This window comes from Pseudophryne corroboree, chromosome 9, assembly GCF_028390025.1.
Source record: "Pseudophryne corroboree isolate aPseCor3 chromosome 9, aPseCor3.hap2, whole genome shotgun sequence".
NCBI lineage: Eukaryota > Metazoa > Chordata > Amphibia > Anura > Myobatrachidae > Pseudophryne > Pseudophryne corroboree.
Genome location: NC_086452.1, coordinates 471113696 through 471136474, shown reverse-complemented (window position 1 = coordinate 471136474; position 22779 = coordinate 471113696). Strand labels below are relative to the sequence as shown.

General features: G+C 50.4%; 1 protein-coding gene across 3 annotated transcripts in view; it reads right to left on the bottom strand.

The window, feature by feature from the left end:
- DNAH1 (dynein axonemal heavy chain 1) overlaps nucleotides 1-22779 on the bottom strand; it is a 240603-nt gene that overhangs the window by 27380 nt on the left and 190444 nt on the right. For 2 of the 3 annotated variants that reach the window (XM_063941354.1, XM_063941355.1), the window contains exons 49-56: nucleotides 15369-15504; nucleotides 14607-14815; nucleotides 14341-14512; nucleotides 13758-13949; nucleotides 13401-13511; nucleotides 7291-7476; nucleotides 6800-6991; nucleotides 6548-6715 (exon numbers count right to left, since the gene is read on the bottom strand). In XM_063941354.1, the coding sequence (XP_063797424.1) occupies nucleotides 6548-6715; nucleotides 6800-6991; nucleotides 7291-7476; nucleotides 13401-13511; nucleotides 13758-13949; nucleotides 14341-14512; nucleotides 14607-14815; nucleotides 15369-15504 (1366 nt within the window). The remainder of the gene's footprint in view (nucleotides 1-6547; nucleotides 6716-6799; nucleotides 6992-7290; nucleotides 7477-13400; nucleotides 13512-13757; nucleotides 13950-14340; nucleotides 14513-14606; nucleotides 14816-15368; nucleotides 15505-22779) is intronic. The other variant, XM_063941356.1, reaches the window with a different exon arrangement.

The following is a 22779-nucleotide window of genomic DNA, read 5'->3' as shown; positions in this document are numbered from 1 at the left end:
GCTCCTAGTACAGGGATAGCCGCATTTTCATGTGTATATTCCTCTCCCCCCAGTAACTGGCTCCTAGTACTAGGATAGCCGCATTCTCATGTGTATATTCCTCTCCCCCCCAGTAACTGGCTCCTAGTACAGGGATAGCTGCATTCTCATGTGTATATTCCTCTCCCCCCAGTAACTGGCTCCTAGTACAGGGATAGCTTCATTCTCATGTGTATATTCCTCTCCTCCCAGTAACTGGCTCCTAGTACAGGGATAGCCGCATTCTCATGTGTATATTCCTCTCCTCCCAGTAACTGGCTCCTAGTACAGGGATAGCCGCATTCTCATGTGTATATTCCTCTCCCCACAGTAACTGGCTCCTAGTACAGGGATAGCCGCATTCTCATGTGTATATTCCTCTCCCCCCAGTAACTGGCTCCTAGTACAGGGATAGCTGCATTCTCATGTGTATATTCCTCTCCTCCCAGTAACTGGCTCCTAGTACAGGGATAGCCGCATTCTCATGTGTATATTCCTCTCCCCACAGTAACTGGCTCCTAGTACAGGGATAGCCGCATTCTCATGTGTATATTCCTCTCCCCCCAGTAACTGGCTCCTAGTACAGGGATAGCCGCATTCTCATGTGTATATTCCTCTCCCCCCAGTAACTGGCTCCTAGTACAGGGATAGCTGCATTCTCATGTGTATATTCCTCTCCCCCCCCCCAGTAACTGGCTTCTAGTACAGGGATATCCGTATTTTCATGTGTATATTCCTCTCCTCCCAGTAACTGGCTCCTAGTACAGGAATAGCCGCATTCTCATGTGTATATTCCTCTCCCCCCAGTAACTGGCTCCTAGTACAGGGAAAGCTGCATTTTCATGTGTATATTCCTCTCCCCCCAGTAACTGGCTCCTAGTACAGGGATAGCTGCATTCTCATGTGTATATTCCTCTCCCCCCAGTAACTGGCTCCTAGTACAGGGATAGCCGCATTCTCATGTGTATATTCCTCTCCCCCCAGTAACTGGCTCCTAGTACAGGGATAGCTGCATTCTCATGTGTATATTCCTCTCCCCCCAGTAACTGGCTCCTAGTACAGGGATAGCCGCATTCTCATGTGTATATTCCTCTCCCCCCAGTAACTGGCTCCTAGTACAGGGATAGCCGCATTCTCATGTGTATATTCCTCTCCTCCCAGTAACTGGCTCCTAGTACAGGGATAGCCGCATTCTCATGTGTATATTCCTCTCCCCACAGTAACTGGCTCCTAGTACAGGGATAGCCGCATTCTCATGTGTATATTCCTCTCCCCCCAGTAACTGGCTCCTAGTACAGGGATAGCTGCATTCTCATGTGTATATTCCTCTCCTCCCAGTAACTGGCTCCTAGTACAGGGATAGCCGCATTCTCATGTGTATATTCCTCTCCCCACAGTAACTGGCTCCTAGTACAGGGATAGCCGCATTCTCATGTGTATATTCCTCTCCCCCCAGTAACTGGCTCCTAGTACAGGGATAGCCGCATTCTCATGTGTATATTCCTCTCCCCCCCCCCCCCAGTAACTGGCTTCTAGTACAGGGATATCCGTATTTTCATGTGTATATTCCTCTCCTCCCAGTAACTGGCTCCTAGTACAGGAATAGCCGCATTCTCATGTGTATATTCCTCTCCCCCCAGTAACTGGCTCCTAGTACAGGGAAAGCTGCATTTTCATGTGTATATTCCTCTCCCCCCAGTAACTGGCTCCTAGTACAGGGATAGCTGCATTCTCATGTGTATATTCCTCTCCCCCCAGTAACTGGCTCCTAGTACAGGGATAGCCGCATTCTCATGTGTATATTCCTCTCCCCCCAGTAACTGGCTCCTAGTACAGGGATAGCTGCATTCTCATGTGTATATTCCTCCCCCCCCCCCGTAACTGGCTCCTAGTACAGGGATAGCTGCATTCTCATGTGTATATTCTTCTCCCCCCAGTAACTGGCTCCTAGTACAGGAATAGCCAAATTCTCATGTGTATATTCCTCTCCTCCCAGTAACTGGCTCCTAGTACAGGGATAGCCGCATTCTCATGTGTATATTCCTCTCCCCCCAGTAACTGGCTCCTAGTACAGGGATAGCTGCATTCTCATGTGTATATTCCTCTCCCCCCAGTAACTGGCTCCTAGTACAGGGATAGCCGCATTCTCATGTGTATATTCCTCTCCCCCCAGTAACTGGCTCCTAGTACAGGGATAGCTGCATTCTCATGTGTATATTACTCTCCTCCCAGTAACTGGCTCCTAGTACAGGGATAGCCGCATTCTCATGTGTATATTCCTCTCCCCCCAGTCACTGGCTCCTAGTATAGGGATAGCCGCATTCTCATGTGTATATTCCTCTCCCCCCAGTCACTGGCTCCTAGTACAGGGATAGCCGCATTCTCATGTGTATATTCCTCTCCCCCCAGTAACTGGCTCCTAGTACAGGGATAGCCGCATTCTCATGTGTATATTCCTCTCCCCCCAGTAACTGGCTCCTAGCACAGGGATAGCTGCATTCTCATGTGTATAATCCTCTCCCCCCAGTAACTGGTCCCTAGTACAGGGATAGCCGCATTCTCATGTGTATATTCCTCTCCCCCCAGTAACTGGTCCCTAGTACAGGGATAGCTGCATTCTCATGTGTATATTCCTCTCCCCCCAGTAACTGGCTCCTAGTACAGGGATAGCCGCATTCTCATGTGTATATTCCTCTCCCCCCAGTAACTGGCTACTAGTACAGGGATAGCTGCATTCTCATGTGTATATTCCTCTCCCCCCAGTAACTGGCCCCTAGTACAGGGATAGCCGCATTCTCATGTGTATATTCCTCTCCCCCCAGTCACTGGCTCCTAGTACAGGGATAGCCGCATTCTCATGTGTATATTCCTCTCCCCCCAGTAACTGGCTCCTAGTACAGGGATAGCTGCATTCTCATGTGTATATTCCTCTCCCCCCAGTAACTGGCTCCTAGTACAGGCATAGCCGCATTCTCATGTGTATATTCCTCTCCCCCCAGTAACTGGCTCCTAGCACAGGGATAGCTGCATTCTCATGTGTATATTCCTCTCCCCCCAGTAACTGGTCCCTAGTACAGGGATAGCTGCATTCTCATGTGTATATTCCTCTCCCCCCAGTAACTGGCTCCTAGTACAGGGATAGCCGCATTCTCATGTGTATATTCCTCTCCCCCCAGTAACTGGCTCCTAGTACAGGGATAGCTGCATTCTCATGTGTATATTCCTCTCCCCCAGTAACTGGCTCCTAGTACAGGGATAGCTGCATTCTCATGTGTATATTCCTCTCCCCCCAGTAACTGGCTCCTAGTACAGGGATAGCCGCATTCTCATGTGTATATTCCTCTCCCCCAAGTAACTGGCTCCTAGTACAGGGATAGCTGCATTCTCATGTGTATATTCCTCTCCCCCAAGTAACTGGCTCCTAGTACAGGGATAGCCGCATTCTCATGTGTATATTCCTTTCCCCCCAGTAACTGGCTCCTAGTACAGGGATAGCTGCATTCTCATGTGTATATTCCTCTCCCCCAAGTAACTGGCTCCTAGTACAGGGATAGCCGCATTCTCATGTGTATATTCCTTTCCCCCCAGTAACTGGCTCCTAGTACAGGGATAGCTGCATTCTCATGTGTATATTCCTCTCCCCCAAGTAACTGGCTCCTAGTACAGGGATAGCCGCATTCTCATGTGTATATTCCTTTCCCCCCAGTAACTGGCTCCTAGTACAGGGATAGCTGCATTCTCATGTGTATATTCCTCTCCCCCAAGTAACTGGCTCCTAGTACAGGGATAGCCGCATTCTCATGTGTATATTCCTTTCCCCCCAGTAACTGGCTCCTAGTACAGGGATAGCTGCATTCTCATGTGTATATTCCTCTCCCCCCAGTAACTGGCTCCTAGTACAGGGATAGCTGCATTCTCATGTGTATATTCCTCTCCCCCCAGTAACTGGCTCCTAGTACAGGGATAGCCGCATTCTCATGTGTATATTCCTCTCCCCCCAGTAACTGGCTCCTAGTACAGGGATAGCCGCATTCTCATGTGTATATTCCTCTCCTCCCAGTAACTGGCTCCTAGTACAGGGATAGCTGCATTCTCATGTGTATATTCCTCTCCCCCCAGTAACTGGCTCCTAGTACAGGGATAGCCGCATTCTCATGTGTATATTCCTCTCCCCCCAGTAACTGGCTCCTAGTACAGGGATAGCCGCATTCTCATGTGTATATTCCTCTCCTCCCAGTAACTGGCTCCTAGTACAGGGATAGCTGCATTCTCATGTGTATATTCCTCTCCCCCCAGTAACTGGTCCCTAGTACAGGGATAGCTGCATTCTCATGTGTATATTCCTCTCCCCCCAGTAACTGGCTCCTAGTACAGGGATAGCCGCATTCTCATGTGTATATTCCTCTCCCCCCAGTAACTGGCTCCTAGTACAGGGATAGCCGCATTCTCATGTGTATATTCCTCTCCTCCCAGTAACTGGCTCCTAGTACAGGGATAGCTGCATTCTCATGTGTATATTCCTCTCCCCCCAGTAACTGGTCCCTAGTACAGGGATAGCCGCATTCTCATGTGTATATTCCTCTCCTCCCAGTAACTGGCTCCTAGTACAGGGATAGCCGCATTCTCATGTGTATATTCCTCTCCCCCCCCCCCCCCCCCAGTAACTGGCTCCTAGTACAGGGATAGCTGCATTCTCATGTGTATATTCCTCTCCCCCCAGTAACTGGCTCCTAGTACAGGGATAGCCGCATTCTCATGTGTATATTCCTCTCCCCCCAGTAAATGGCTCCTAGTACAGGGATAGCCGCATTCTCATGTGTATATTCCTCTCCTCCCAGTAACTGGCTCCTAGTACAGGGATAGCCGCATTCTCATGTGTATATTCCTCTCCTCCCAGTAACTGGCTCCTAGTACAGGGATAGCCGCATTCTCATGTGTATATTCCTCTCCCCCCCCCCCCCCCAGTAACTGGCTCCTAGTACAGGGATAGCCGCATTCTCATGTGTATATTCCTCTCCTCCCAGTAACTGGCTCCTAGTACAGGGATAGCTGCATTCTCATGTGTATATTCCTCTCCTCCCAGTAACTGGCCCCTAGTACAGGGATAGCTGCATTCTCATGTGTATATTCCTCTCCTCCCAGTAACTGGCTCCTAGTACAGGGATAGCCGCATTCTCATGTGTATATTCCTCTCCCCCCAGTAACTGGCTCCTAGTACAGGGATAGCCGCATTCTCATGTGTATATTCCTCTCCTCCCAGTAACTGGCTCCTAGTACAGGGATAGCCACATTCTCATGTGTATATTCCTTTCCCCCCAGTAACTGGCTCCTAGTACAGGGATAGCTGCATTCTCATGTGTATATTCCTCTCCCCCCAGTAACTGGCTCCTAGTACAGGGATAGCCACATTCTCATGTGTATATTCCTCTCCTCCCAGTAACTGGCTCCTAGTACAGGGATAGCCGCATTCTCATGTGTATATTCCTCTCCCCCCAGTAACTGGTCCCTAGTACAGGGATAGCTGCATTCTCATGTGTATATTCCTCTCCCCCCAGTAACTGGCTCCTAGTACAGGGATAGCTGCATTCTCATGTGTATATTCCTCTCCCCCCAGTAACTGGCTCCTAGTACAGGGATAGCTGCATTCTCATGTGTATATTCCTCTCCCCCCAGTAACTGGCTCCTAGTACAGGGATAGCCACATTCTCATGTGTATATTCCTCTCCCCCCAGTAACTGGCTCCTAGTACAGGGATAGCTGCATTCTCATGTGTATATTCCTCTCCCCCCAGTAACTGGCCCCTAGTACAGGGATAGCTGCATTCTCATGTGTATATTCCTCTCCCCCCAGTAACTGGCTCCTAGTACAGGGATAGCCGCATTCTCATGTGTATATTCCTCTCCCCCCAGTAACTGGCTCCTAGTACAGGGATAGCTGCATTCTCATGTGTATATTCCTCTCCCCCCAGTAACTGGCTCCTAGTACAGGGATAGCCGCATTCTCATGTGTATATTCCTCTCCCCCCAGTAACTGGCTCCTAGTACAGGGATAGCTGCATTCTCATGTGTATATTCCTCTCCCCCCAGTAACTGGCTCCTAGTACAGGGAAAGCTGCATTCTCATGTGTATATTCCTCTCCCCCCAGTAACTGGCTCCTAGTACAGGGATAGCTGCATTCTCATGTGTATATTCCTCTCCCCCCAGTAACTGGCTCCTAGTACAGGGATAGCTGCATTCTCATGTGTATATTCCTCCCCCCAGTAACTGGTCCCTAGTACAGGGATAGCTGCATTCTCATGTGTATATTCCTCTCCCCCAGTAACTGGTCCCTAGTACAGGGATAGCCGCATTCTCATGTGTATATTCCTCTCCCCCCAGTAACTGGTCCCTAGTACAGGGATAGCCGCATTCTCATGTGTATATTCCTCTCCCCCCAGTAACTGGCTCCTAGTACAGGGATAGCTGCATTCTCATGTGTATATTACTCTCGGCCCTCTCCCCCATTGGAGTTGGGGGTTCCAGTACTTACTCGCTTGGGTTCCACTCCTCGTGCCACAAAGTGGTATTTGTGCATAGCTCGCACCCACTGACAGATGGAGGTACAGGCCTTTGATACCCGGGCGATCGCCGCTGGCTGGAACTCCTCGTTGTCTATGTACGGCTGGATGGCTTTTATAACGGTATCTGGAATATTGTCCTGACAGCAGGAAGAGGCAGAGGTCAGCGGGTCATAGGATTATTATCGTCTGCAGCACACACACCCCACAATAGGGATTCTTACCTTGTCAAACTTGAAAAGCCCATCCAGGAACTTGCCGGGGTCTTGCAGAAGCCCCTTCCCTGGCTCCCAGTAGTCATCTATTCTGCTCCCAGGTTTGTCTCCAGCCACTTTCTTTGGTTTAATTCCTTTCATTATGCAGACGGCTTCTATCACCAGTTTCACTCCCTCTGGGGGGCGCTGCATTGCCCTCACCTACAGGATGGACATCACAGAAGGACGTAACGCATTACGTTTCAATCTCACAACCGTCAGCTGTCCACAGATTTGCTCAGAGCACTGGCCTGTCACGCTCTTTCCCAGCACCCATGTGATCTAACCCTACGGTCGCGTCTCTCAGCCTGAATTTCTTATACAGCAGGCATCTGTATTGCGGGGGTAACTAATGTGTAGCGTTGTACAACACAATAGGGCTGACTGACCCACACTGGCCACAGCCGTAATTCATGCCCTGTGTCGCCATGTGTCTATACTCCCACCCTAGGGTCACCTACCTCTGTGACATCGTTCTTGTTCAGCGATTTCAGACTGGCGAGCGCAGCATCCAGAGCCGGAAGCGCCTCATCCAGGTCCTTCTGAGCATCTTCAGCAATTTCCTGAGCCCTGCGAGCCTTCTCCGTGGCCTTCGCTTCCTCCACCTGCACCGAGGCCCTGGTGGCTTCAGCGACCACCGTGTCTTTCTGAAAGAAGAAGACAATTCTCAGTCTCCCAGTCCTGAAAGCCACAGGGCGATGGTGAAAAAACCAAGGGAAGGGGGGAACATGGGGAAAGAGAACACAGGCTGTGTATAGGGTCATGGGGGATAGAGAACACACAGATGGGACATGGATATAGAGAACACACGGGGGGAGGCATGGGGATAGAGAACACAGGTGGGAGTCATGGGGATAGAGAACACATGGGGGATGCATGGGGATAGAGAACACAGGTGGGGCATAGAATAGAGAACACATGGGAGAGACATGGGAATAGAGAACACATGGGGGAGGCATGGGGATAGAGAACACATGGTGGGAGGCATGGGGATAGAGAACACATGGGGGAGGCATGGGGATAGAGAACACATGGGGGATGCATGGGGATAGAGAACACAGGTGGGGCATGGAATAGAGAACACATGGGGGAGTCATGAGGATAGAGAACACATGGAGGGAGGCATGGGGATAGAGAACACATGGGGGAGGCATGGGGATAGAGAACACATGGGGGAGCATGGGGATAGAGAACACATGGGGGAGGCATGGGGATAGAGAACACACGGGGGAGGCATGGGATAGAGAACACACGGGGGAGGCATGGGAATAGAGAACACATGGTGAGAGGCATGGGAATAGAGAACACATGGTGGGAGGCATGGGGATAGAGAACACATGGAGGGAGGCATGGGGATAGAGAACACATGGAGGGAGGCATGGGGATAGAGAACACATGGGGATAGAGAACACATGGTGGGAGGCATGGGGATAGAGAACACATGAGGCATGGGGGAGGCATGGGGATAGAGAACACATTGGGATAGAGAACACATGGGGGGGCATGGAGTATAGAGAACACACGGGGGAGGCATGGGGATAGAGAACACACGGGGGAGGCATGGGGATAGAGAACACACGGGAGAGGCATGGGGATAGAGAACACACGGGGGAGGCATGGGTATAGAGAACACATGGGGGAGGCATGGGGATAGAGAACACATGGGGGAGGCATGGGGATAGAGAACACATGGGGGAGGCATGAGGATAGAGAACACACGGGGGAGGCATGGGAATAGAGAACACATGGTGAGAGGCATGGGAATAGAGAACACATGGTGGGAGGCATGGGGATAGAGAACACATGGTGGGAGGCATGGGAATAGAGAACACATGGTGAGAGGCATGGGAATAGAGAACACATGGTGGGAGGCATGGGGATAGAGAACACATGGAGGGAGGCATGGGGATAGAGAACACATGGGGATAGAGAACACATGGAGGGAGGCATGGGGATAGAGAACACATGAGGCATGGGGGAGGCATGGGGATAGAGAACACATTGGGGGGGCATGGAGTATAGACACACGGGGGAGGCATGGGGATAGAGAACACACGGGGGAGGCATGGGGATAGAGAACACACGGGGGAGGCATGGGGATAGAGAACACACGGGGGAGACATGGGGATAGAGAACACACGGGGGAGACATGGGGATAGAGAACACATGGGGGAGGCATGGGTATAGAGAATATATGGTGGGAGACATGGGGATAGAGAACACATGGGGGGAACATGGGGATAGAGAACACATGGGGGAGGCAAGGGGATAAAGAACACATGGGGAGGCATGGGTATAGAGAATATATGGTGGGAGACATGGGGATAGAGAACACATGGGGGAGACATGGGGATAGAGAACACAGGTGGGGCATGGAATAGAGAACACACATGAGGATAGAGAACACATGGGGGAGTCATGAGGATAGAGAACACACGGGGAGGCATGGGGATAGAGAACACATGATTGGAGGCATGGGGATAGAGAACACAGGTGGGGCATGTAATAGAGAACACACATGGGGGAGTCATGAGGATAGAGAACACATGGGGGAGACATGAGGATAGAGAACACATGGGGGAGTCATGGGGATAGAGAACACATGGTGGGAGTCATGGGGATAGAGAACACATGGGGGAGGCATGAGGATAGAGAACACATGGGGAGGCATGAGGATAGAGAACACATGGGGGAGGCATGGGGATAGAGAACACATGGTGGGAGTCATGGGGATAGAGAACACATGGGGGAGGCATGAGGATAGAGAACACACGGGGGAGGCATGGGAATAGAGAACACATGGTGGGAGGCATGGGGACAGAGAACACATGGTGGGAGGCATGGGGATAGAGAACACATGGAGGGAGGCATGGGGATAGAGAACACATGGTGGGAGTCATGGGGATAGAGAACACATGGTGGGAGTCATGGGGATAGAGAACACATGGGGGAGGCATGAGGATAGAGAACACACGGGGGAGACATGGGAATAGAGAACACATGGTGGGAGGCATGGGGATAGAGAACACATGGGGATAGAGAACACATGGTGGGAGAACACATGGGGGAGGCATGGGGATAGAGAACACACGGGGGGGGCATGGGGATAGAGAACACACGGGGGAGGCATGGGGATAGAGAACACATTGGGATAGAGAACACATGGGGGGGCATGGAGTATAGAGAACACACGGAGGAGGCATGGGGATAGAGAACACATGGGGGAGGCATGGGGACAGAGAACACATGGGAGGAGGCATGGGGATAGAGAACACACAGGAGGGGCATGGAGATAGAGAACACACGGGGGAGGCATGGGGATAGAGAACACACGGGGGAGACATGGGGATAGAGAACACATGGGGGAGACATGGGGATAGAGAACACATGGGGGAGACATGGGGATAAAGAACACATGGGGGAGGCATGGGTATAGAGAATATATGGTGGGAGACATGGGGATAGAGAACACATGGGGGAGGCATGGGTATAGAGAACACATGGGGGAGACATGGGGATAAAGAACACATGGGGGAGGCATGGGTATAGAGAATATATGGTGGGAGACATGGGGATAGAGAACACATGGGGGAGGCATGGGTATAGAGAACACACGGGGGAGACATGGGTATAGAGAACACACGGGGGAGACATGGGGATAGAGAACACACGGGGGAGACATGGGGATAGAGAACACATGGTGGGAGACATGGGGATAGAGAACACACAGGGGAGGCATGGGTATAGAGAACACACGGGGGAGGCATGGGTATAGAGAACACATGGGGGAGACATGGGGATAGAGAACACATGGTGGGAGACATGGGGATAGAGAACACACAGGGGAGGCATGGAGTATAGAGAACACACGGGGGAGGCATGGGGATAGAGAACACACGGGGGAGACATGGGGATAGAGACCACACGGGGGAGACATGGGGATAGAGAACACACGGGGGAGGCATGGGGATAGAGAACACACGGGGGAGGCATGGGGATAGAGAACACATTGGGATAGAGAACACATGGGGGGGCATGGAGTATAGAGAACACACGGAGGAGGCATGGGGATAGAGAACACATGGGGGAGGCATGGGGACAGAGAACACATGGGAGGAGGCATGGGGATAGAGAACACACAGGAGGGGCATGGAGATAGAGAACACACGGGGGAGGCATGGGGATAGAGAACACACGGGGGAGACATGGGGATAGAGAACACATGGTGGGAGACATGGGGATAGAGAACACACAGGGGAGGCATGGGTATAGAGAACACACGGGGGAGGCATGGGTATAGAGAACACATGGGGGAGACATGGGGATAGAGAACACATGGTGGGAGACATGGGGATAGAGAACACACAGGGGAGGCATGGAGTATAGAGAACACACGGGGGAGGCATGGGGATAGAGAACACACGGGGGAGACATGGGGATAGAGACCACACGGGGGAGACATGGGGATAGAGAACACACGGGGGAGACATGGGGATAGAGAACACATGGTGGGAGACATGGGGATAGAGAACACATGGGGGAGACATGGGTATAGAGAACACACGGGGGAGACATGGGGATAGAGAACACATGGGGGAGGCATGGGGATAGAGAACACACGGGGGAGGCATGGGGATAGAGAACACATTGGGATAGAGAACACATGGGGGGGCATGGAGTATAGAGAACACACGGAGGAGGCATGGGGATAGAGAACACATGGGGGAGGCATGGGGACAGAGAACACATGGGAGGAGGCATGGGGATAGAGAACACACAGGAGGGGCATGGAGATAGAGAACACACGGGGGAGGCATGGGGATAGAGAACACACGGGGGAGACATGGGGATAGAGAACACATGGGGGAGACATGGGTATAGAGAATATATGGTGGGAGACATGGGGATAGAGAACACATGGGGGAGGCATGGGTATAGAGAACACATGGGGGAGACATGGGGATAAAGAACACATGGGGGAGGCATGGGTATAGAGAATATATGGTGGGAGACATGGGGATAGAGAACACATGGGGGAGGCATGGGTATAGAGAACACACGGGGGAGACATGGGTATAGAGAACACACGGGGGAGACATGGGGATAGAGAACACACGGGGGAGACATGGGGATAGAGAACACATGGTGGGAGACATGGGGATAGAGAACACACAGGGGAGGCATGGGTATAGAGAACACACGGGGGAGGCATGGGTATAGAGAACACATGGGGGAGACATGGGGATAGAGAACACATGGTGGGAGACATGGGGATAGAGAACACACAGGGGAGGCATGGAGTATAGAGAACACACGGGGGAGGCATGGGGATAGAGAACACACGGGGGAGACATGGGGATAGAGACCACACGGGGGAGACATGGGGATAGAGAACACACGGGGGAGACATGGGGATAGAGAACACATGGTGGGAGACATGGGGATAGAGAACACATGGGGGAGACATGGGTATAGAGAACACACGGGGGAGACATGGGGATAGAGAACACACGGGGGAGACATGGGGATAGAGAACACATGGTGGGAGACATGGGTATAGAGAACACATGGGGGAGACATGGGGATAGAGAACACATGGTGGGAGACATGGGGATAGAGAACACATGGTGGGAGACATGGGGATAGAGAACACACAGGGGAGGCATGGAGTATAGAGAACACACGGGGGAGGCATGGGGATAGAGAACACACGGGGGAGGCATGGGGATAGAGAACACACGGGGGAGGCATGGGGACAGAGAACACATGGGAGGAGGCATGGGGATAGAGAACACACAGGAGGGGCATGGAGATAGAGAACACACGGGGGAGGCATGGGGATAGAGAACACACGGGGGAGACATGGGGATAGAGAACACACGGGGGAGACATGGGGATAAAGAACACATGGGGGAGGCATGGGGATAGAGAACACATGGGGGAGACATGGGGATAAAGAACACATGGCGGGAGGCATGGGTATAGAGAATATATGGTGGGAGACATGGGGATAGAGAACACATGGGGGGAGACATGGGGATAGAGAACACATGGGGGAGGCATGGGGATAGAGAACACATGGGGATAGAGAACACATGGGGGAGTCATGGGTATAGAGAACACAAGGGGGAGACATGGGGATAGAGAACACAAGGGGGCGACATGGGGATAGAGAACACATGGGGGAGGCATGGGGATAGAGAACACATGGGGTAGACATGGTAATAGAGAAAACGTGGGGGGGGGCATGGGGATAGAGAACACATGGGGGAGGCATGGGGATAGAGAATATATGGTGGGAGACATGGGGATAGAGAACATATGAGGATAGAGAACACAAGGGGGAGACATGGGGATAGAGAACACAAGGGGGAGACATGGGGATAGAGAACACATGGGGGAGGCATGGGGATAGAGAACACAAAGGGGAGACATGGGGATAGAGAAAACGGGGGGGGAGGGCATGGGGATAGAGAACACATGGGGATAGAGACATGTAAAACACTTTTAGATACAGAAATCACTGTGAGGAAGAAGGATAAATAATCTCCGCTAGGAGCGTATACGGCACCTCAATCTTTTGCATAGTGGTGACGGTGTCCCGTGCGGCCTCTTCCAGCAGAGGGCGCATTATCTCCAGCTCCTCCTGCATCTTGGCTACATCCTCGGCCGTGTGGAGAAGCTGAGAGGACACAGATTGGATAAGATGTGGGGGAGGTGAAAGGGTGGCACAATGACGGTAAATGACAGCACAGGTGGACAATCATAAGTCAGATTCCGAATGATGGATTCTATCACGGTGTGAGCAGGAGCATGTGACACAGACGTCACAGAGAGAGGATCATAAAGAAGAGACAGAACTTGGAAACAGATGGCGAGAAGCTGTCACCGGAGGGTGAGAGCAGTGGGACCCCCCCCCCCCCCTCACCTTGTCTAGCCCGCTTTTCATCCTGTCCTTGGCAGTCTGGATCTCCAGCAGCTTCTTACCAATCAGGCCTGAGTAGATTCCGAGAAGCTCCAGGTAGCTCTTGGGCGTGATGTAATTGTGCCGGGAAAGCTCCGCCAGGTATTGCTTGGACTTGAGAGCGACTGACTGGTGCATGTGGACGCACATCTGGATCTGTGGGGCGGTCAGGGGACACAGTCAGTAACTACAGCGCAGACGATTGGCCGGCCACTATTTGTCCGCCTGTTAATCAGGCTGCGGCGTCCGGGGCACTGTGACCCGCACCGCAGCATAATCGCTGCTCACGCACACTGCGGTTGTGGCACATGGGCAGTCACAAAAACATTGGTCGATTGCAACGGACTACGTGCGGCACTGAATCAGCCCCTTGGTGCGGGAGCATTGACGCCTCTAACTCACAAGCAGAAATACAACATGTGATCTTGTGGCTCTGGATTCTAGGGGGTGGAGAAGGAGCATTCTGTTAAATGTGTTCCGGCAAGACGCGCTGCATATTTATACTGAACGGATTTTATAACGTGTACATCCCTCCTCGCACACCCACCATGCCTTGGATGACAGACTCTCTGGACTCGAGCTCAGGAATCTCCATCAGGAAAGAGGACGCTACGGATTGCAAGGCCTCCGCCGGCCACTCATCAAACCAGTCGATGGTGCAGCAAGTCACCAAGGACGGGAACTGCCTGAGACGAGAGCGGAACACCTCCCCTATCGGGCTGCAAGACAAGAACACAGATGTGATGATGGCATCTAACGAAACAGACCATCTATAGATGCTGAAGGTGGAGGACCTGCGTCGGTGAGACCGACCTCATACACAGCACCATATGGATGTTGCCCCTCACTCGGCGGGTGTAGGCAGCCATTAAGTTGGCTTTGGTCGGCTGTTGCCCCAGGTCTTGTACAACCGGCTTCATGGCGGTGATGATCTGATCCTGCTCATCCGGGCCGTAAACGTTCGGGACGTCGCCGGAATTCAGGATGTTGTTTATGTCTTCCAGAAATGACTCGTTCTTAATCTTCAGAGACACCGAGAGGGGAAATGTTACTGAGCAATGATATTGATTTGCATAATATATATATATATATATATATATATATATATATATATATATATATATATAGACCACAATACAGTTTTGTATTTTGCTGATTATCTCGACTCTGAGTGCCGTTTCTTATATGGAGATATATATATATATATATATATATATATATATCGTTTATAGGCAATGGTATAACATGACTACATGCTCTTTGTATTGCTTTGCATGAAGTACACCTGGCAACCAATGACTCGTGTGAGCAGTATTGGACTGGGGCATGAAGGGCCTACCGGGGAAATGTAGCGGTAGGGGGCCACGCTTATGGGGTGTGGCCAGCCACCGGTCCACTGTCCTTCTCCACCAAGTTATTGGCCCTCTTATAAAGTAACAATGTATTTAGAGTGCATGATCTGGAACCTGACCCGTAAGGGAAGGGAAGGGATCAATAAGCAGCGCGGGCGGCCCACTGGGGATTTCCCCTGTTCTCCGGTGGGCCAGTCCGCCACTGTGAGCGAGGAGCATGTACCTGGGTGTCCGTGAAGAGAAAGGTGATGGGCGTGTTCTGTAGGCCGGCTTTCAGCAGGATGCCCTTTATGTCTTCTCGCCATTCAGGTATGCCATAGTTTTTAGACAACTCAATCTGGAAACATTCATACTCGGTCCTGGGAAGATATGGGACAAAGCAACCGTAAATAGCGCATTGAGACGCTGGGGAGATATCCAGGCTGTCAGTATATGAAAAGATAAATAAAGTGGATCAAATCTGGCTCAGAGGCGGCAAGAGGAGCACGTTACCCGGAATACAAGGTGGTTCCTATAAAGCAGCTGATAATACCACTCACAGATATATGGGGTGATTCAAAAGTCGCAGTGCACCATTTTGTTTCAAAAACTGTGCAGGAAACGGGAAAACTGAATACACCAGTAAGGTATGAGTGTGGTGGGCTATCTTTAAGGTATGTACCGAACATGGGCGCCATCTTGAAATCAGCCATCTTGAATCTAAGTCAGTTTTTTTTCAAATGGAAAGGGGGTCGTGTAACATGTCAAACAACATCAGAATTTTCGAAAAAGTTTATTGTTGCAAACAGACTTGAAATATCAGTTATGGTTCAAAAGTTACAACTTTTTTTGTTGCAGGTAACTGAAGATGGCTTTGACAGAAGAGGAGAGAATTGAGGTCATTTTGATGTCTGGAGAATGAAGTTTCCGTGTCATAGCTGCAGATTTTAACAACCGGCACCCAGAAAGACTTCCAATTTCACATAACACTGTCAGGTGCCTAAATTCCAAATTCCGAGAAACTGGGACTGTGGCTGACAAGTCACGGAGTGGTCGTCCAAAAAGTGCTACTGAAGAGACAACCTCCAAAATGGTTTTGGGATCCTTCGTGAAGAGCCCACAACGCAGCACACAATGTTTGTCAGCAGAATGTGGAATCAGCCAATCATCGATCGTACGAATCCTTCATGCCCATTGATGGCATCCATTCAAGATCCAGCTATCCCAGTACCTAGCAGAGGATGACCCAAAAAGATGTATGCAGTTTTACACATGGGCCGGTTGTTAAAATCTGCAGCTACGACACGGAATGACCTCAATTCTCTCCTCTTTTGTCAAAGCCATCTTCAGTTACATGCAACAAAAAGTGTTGTAACTTTTGAATCATAGCTGCTATTCCAAATCTGTTTGCAGCAATAAACTTTTCAGCAAATTCTGATGTTGTTTGACATGTTACACGACCCCCTTTCCATTTGAAAAAAACTGACTTAGATTCAAGATGGCCGATTTCAAGATGGCGTCCATGTTCGGTACATACCCTAAAATATAGCCCACCTCACCCATACCTTAGTGGAATATTCAGTTTTCCCATTTCCTGCTCAGTTTTTGAAACAAAATGGTGTACTGCGACTTTTGAGTCACCCTGTACATGTAACAGCTCATTCTGATATGGATCAGGGGTGGGGGGCAATTTCTACCTATACTTCCTGTCCGCAATCTTACTGAGGGGCGCTACTCACCTTCTGCAGAAAATGTCAGGCAACAGAGAGCCTGATTTATGTTTGTAATTAAAATAAGATTTTACTTACCGATAAATCTATTTCTCATAGTCCGTAGTGGATGCTGGGGACTCCGTCAGGACCATGGGGAATAGCGGCTCCGCAGGAGACAGGGCACAAAAGCAAGCTTTTAGGATCACATGGTGTGTACTGGCTCCTCCCCCTATGACCCTCCTCCAAGCCTCAGTTAGGTACTGTGCCCGGACGAGCGTACACAATAAGGAAGGATCTTGAATCCCGGGTAAGACTCATACCAGCCACACCAATCACACCGTACAACTTGTGATTTGAACCCAGTTAACAGTATGATAACAATGAAGTAGCCTCTAAAAAAGATGGCTCACAACAATAATAACCCAATTTTTTTGTAACAATAACTATGTACAAGTAATGCAGACAATCCGCACTTGGGATGGGCGCCCAGCATCCACTACGGACTATGAGAAATAGATTTATCGGTAAGTAAAATCTTATTTTCTCTAACGTCCTAGTGGATGCTGGGGACTCCGTCAGGACCATGGGGATTATACCAAAGCTCCCAAACGGGCGGGAGAGTGCGGATGACTCTGCAGCACCGAATGAGAGAACTCCAGGTCCTCCTCAGCCAGGGTATCAAATTTGTAGAATTTAGCAAACGTGTTTGCCCCTGACCAAGTAGCTGCTCGGCAAAGTTGTAAAGCCGAGACCCCTCGGGCAACCGCCCAAGATGAGCCCACCTTCCTTGTGGAATGGGCATTTACAGATTTTGGCTGTGGCAGGCCTGCCACAGAATGTGCAAGCTGAATTGTACTACAAATCCAACGAGCAATAGTCTGCTTAGAAGCAGGAGCACCCAGCTTTTTGGGTGCCTACAATATAAACAGCAAGTCAGACTTTCTGACTCCAGCCGTCCTGGAATTATATATATATATATATATATTTTCAGGGCCCTGACAACGTCTAGCAACTTGGAGTCCTCCAAGTCCCTAGTAGCCGCAGGCACCACAATAGGTTGTTTCAGGTGAAACGCTGACACCACCTTAGGAAGAAACTGGGGACGAGTCCGCAGTTCTGCCCTGTCCGAATGGAAAATCAAATATGGGCTTTTGTAAGACAAAGCCGCCAATTTTGACAATCGCCTGGCCGAGGCCAGGGCCAACAGCATGGTCACTTTCCATGTGAGATATTTCAAATCCACAGATTTGAGTGGTTCAAACCAATATGATTTGAGGAATCCCAACACTACGTTGAGATCCCACGGTGCCACTGGAGGCACACAAGGGCTGTATATGCAATACTCCCTTGACAAACGTCTGGACTTCAGGAACTGAAGCCAATTCTTTCTGGAAGAAAATCTATAGGGCCGAAACTTGAACCTTAATGGACCCCAATTTGAGGCTCATAGACACTCCTGTTTGCAGGAAGTGCAGAAATCGACCTAGTTGAAATTTTTTTCGTGGGGCCTTCCTGGCCTCACCCACGCAACATATTTTTACCACATGTGGTGATAACGTTGTGCGGTCACCTCCTTCCTGGCTTTGACCAGGGTAGGTATGACCTCTTCCGGAATGCCTTTTCCCTTAGGATCCGGCGTTCAAACCGCCATGCCGTCAAACGCAGTCGCGGTAAGTCTTGGAACAGACAAGGTCCCTGCTGGAGCAGGTCCTTTCTTAAAGGCCGATGCCACGGTTCCTCTTGGAACAGACATGGTACTTGCTGAAAGCAAATCCCTTCTTAGCTCCCGAGGCCATTAGTCCTCTGTGAGCATCTCTTGAAGTTCCGGTTACCAAGTCCCTCTTGGCCAATCCGGAGCCACGAGTATAGTTCTTACTCCTCTATGTCTTATAATTCTCAATACCTTGGTTATGAGAAGCAGAGGAGGGAACACATACACCGACTGTTACACCCACGGTGTTACCAGGACGTCCACAGCTATCGCCTGAAGGTCTCGTGACCTGGCGCAATACCTGTCCCATTTTTTGTTCGGGCGGGACGCCATCATGTCCACCTTTGGTCTTTCCCAACGGTTCACAATCATGCGGAAAACTTCCCGATGAAGTTCCCACTCTCCCGGGTGGAGGTCGTGCTGAGGAAGTCTGCTTCCCAGTCGTCCACTCCCGGAATGAACACTGCTGACAGTGCTATCACATGATTTTCCGCCTAGCGAAAAATCCTTGCAGTTTTGCCACTGCCCTCCTGCTTCTTGTGCCGCCCTTTCTGTTTACGTGGGCGACTGCCGTGATGTTATCCCACTGGATCAATACCGGCTGACCTTGAAGCAGAGGTCTTGCTAAGCTTAGAGCATTATAAATTTGCTCTTAGCTCCAGTATATTTATGTGGAGAGAATTCTCCAGACTTGATCACACTCCTTGTGTGACTGCTCCCCAGCCTCTCAGGCTGGCCTCCGTGGTCACGAGCATCCAATCCTGAATGCCGAATCTGCGGCCCTCTAGAAGATGAGCACTCTGTAATCACCACAGGAGAGACACCCTTGTCCTTGGATATCCGCTGATGCATCTGAAGATGCGATCCGGACCATTTGTCCAGCAGATCCCACTGAAGAGTTCTTGCGTGAAATCTGCCGAATGGAAGCGCTTCGTAATAAGCCACCATTTTTACCAGGACTCTTGTGCAATGATGCACTGACACTTTTCCTGGTTTTAGGAGGATCCCGATTAGCTCGGATAACTCCCTGGCTTTCTCCTCTGGGAGAAACACCTTTTCCTGGACTGTGTCCAGAATCATCCCTAGGACCAGCAGACGTGTCGTCGGAACAACTGCGGTTTTGGAATATTTAGAATCCACCCGTGCTGTCGTAGAACTACTTGAGATAGTGCTACTCCGACCTCCAACTGTTCTCTGGACCTTGTTCTTATCAGGAGGTCGTCCATTTTCTTTGAAGACGAATCCTCCTTTCGGTCATTACCTTGGTAAGGACCCGGGGTGCCTTGGACAATCCAACGGCATCGTCTTGAAACTGATAGTGACAGTTCTGTACCACGAACCTGAGGTACCCTTGGTGAGAAAAGGCAAATTTTGGGACATGGAGGTAAGCATCCCTGATGTCCCGGGACACCATATAGTCCCCTTGTTCTTTGCTATCACTGCTCTGAGTGACTCCATCTGGATTTGAACCCTTGTAAGTGTTCAAATTTTTCAGATTTAGAATAGGTCTCACCTAGCCTTCAGTACCACCATATAGTGTGGAGTAATACCCCTTTCCTTGTTGTCGGAGGGGTAATTTTATTATCACCTGCTGGGAATACAGCTTGTGAATTGTTTTCAATACTGCCTCCCTGTCGGAGGGAGACCTTGGTACAGCAGACTACAGGAACCTGCGAGGGGGGAAACCTCTCGACATTCCAATCTGTACCCCTTGGATACTACTTGTAGGATCCAGGGGTCCTGTACGGTCCCAGCGTCATGCTGAGAACTTGGTAGAAGCGGTGGAGGGCTTCTGTTCCTGGGAATGGGCTGCCTGCTGCAGTCTTCTTCCCTTTCCTCTATCCCTGGGCAGATATGACTCTTATAGGGACGAAAGGACTGAGGCTGAAAAGACGGTGTCTTTTTCTGCAGAGATGTGACTTAGGGTAAAAAACGGTGGATTTTCCAGCAGTTGCCCTGGCCACCAGGTCCCATGGACCGACCCCAAATAACTCCTCCCCTTTATACGGCAATACATCTTTGTGCCGTTTGGAATCTGCATCACCTGACCACTGTCGTGTCCATAAACATCTTCTTGCAGATATGGACATCGCACTTACTCTTGATGCCAGAGTGCAAATATCCCTCTGCGCATCTCGCATATATAGAAATGCATCCTTTAAATGCTCTATAGTCAATAAAATACTGTCCCTGTCAAAGGTATCAATATTTTTAGTCAGGGAATCCGACCAAGCCACCTCAGCTCTGCACATCCAGGCTGAGGCGATCGCTGGTCGCAGTATAACACCAGCATGTGTGTGTATACTTTTTAGGATATTTTCCAGCCTCCTATCAGCTGGCTCCTTAAGTACGGCCCTATCCGTAGATGGTACCGCCACTTGTTCTGATAAGCGTGTGAGCGCCTTATCCACCCTGAGGGGTGTTTCCCACCGCGCCTTAACTTCTGGCGGGAAAGGGTATACCGCCAATAATTTTCTATCGGGGGAAACCCACGCATCATCACACACTTCATTTAATTTATCTGATTCAGGAAAAACTACAGGTAGTTTTTTCACCTCACACATAATACCCTTTTTTGTGGTACTTGGAGTATCAGAAATATGTAACACCTCCTTCATTGCCCTTAACGTGTGGCCCTAAAAGAAAATACGTTTGTTTCTTCACCGTCGACACTGAAATCAGTGTCCGTGTCTGGGTCTGTGTCGACCGACTGAGGTAAATGGGCATTTTACAGCCCCTGACGGTGTTTGAGACGCCTGGACAGATACTAATTTGTTCGCCGGCCCTCTCATGTCGTCAACCGGCTTGCAGCGTGTTGACATTGTCACGTAATTTCCATAAATAAGCCATCCATTCCGGTGTCGACTCCCTAGAGAGTGACATCACCATTACAGGCAATTTGCTCCGCCTCCTCACCAATATTTTCCTCATACATGTCGACACACACGTACCGACATACAGCACACACATAGGGAATGCTCTGATAGAGGACAGGACCCACTAGCCCTTTGGGGAGACAGAGGGAGAGTTTGCCAGCACACACCAAAACGCTATAATTATCCAGGGACAACCTTTATATAAGTGTTCCTCCCTTATAGCATTTTAATATATATACATATCGCCAAATCAGTGCCCCCCCTCTCTGTTTTAACCCTGTTTCTGTAGTGCAGTGCAGGGGAGAGCATGGGAGCCTTCCCACCAGCCTTTCTGTGAGGGAAAATGGCGCTGTGTGCTGAGGAGAATAGGCCCCGCCCCCTTTTCGGCGGGCTTCTTCTCCGGAGTTTTAGATATCTGGCAGGGGTTAAATACATCCATATAGCCTCAAGGGTTATATGTGATGTATTTTTCGCCATACAGGTATTATACATTGCTGCCCAGGGCGCCCCCCCCCAGCGCCCTGCACCCTCCGTGACCGCTGTGTGAAGTGTGCTGACAACAATGGCGCACAGCTGCAGTGCTGTGCGCTACCTGATGAAGACTGAGAGTCTTCTGCCGCCTGGTTCCGGACCTCTTCATCTTCAGCGTCTGCAAGGGGGGTCGGCGGCGCGGCTCCGGGACGAACCCCAGGGCGAGCCCTGTGTTCCGACTCCCTCTGGAGCTATGTCCAGTAGCCTAAGAATCCAATCCATCCTGCACGCAGGTGAGTTGAAAATCTCTCCCCTAAGTCCCTCGTTGCAGTGAGCCTGTTGCCAGCAGGACTCACTGAAAATAAAGAACCTAAAAACTTTTTCTAAGTAACTCTTTAAGAGAGCCACCTAGATTGCACCCTACTCGGACGGGCACAAAAACCTAACTGAGGCTTGGAGGAGGGTCATAGGGGGAGGAGCCAGTACACACCATGTGATCCTAAAAGCTTGCTTTTGTGCCCTGTCTCCTGCGGAGCCGCTATTCCCCATGGTCCTGACGGAGTCCCCAGCATCCACTAGGACGTTAGAGAAAGTACAAGTGCAAGCGACTGGGCAAAACCATGCTGCACTGCTGGCGGGGAAAATGTAACATGTGCAGAGAGAGTTAAGATTTGGGTGGGGTTTTCTGTGCAGGGTAAATACTGGCTGCTTTTGCATGTAGCCCACAAATACTGAACCGCTTTAATGTTACACTGCAATTGAGATTTCAGTTTGAACACACCCCTCCCAAATCTAGGGGGTCATTCAGAGTTGATCGCTCGCTGCCAATTTTCGCAGCGCAGCGATCAGGTTTCTACTGCGCATGCGTATGCACCGCAATGTGCA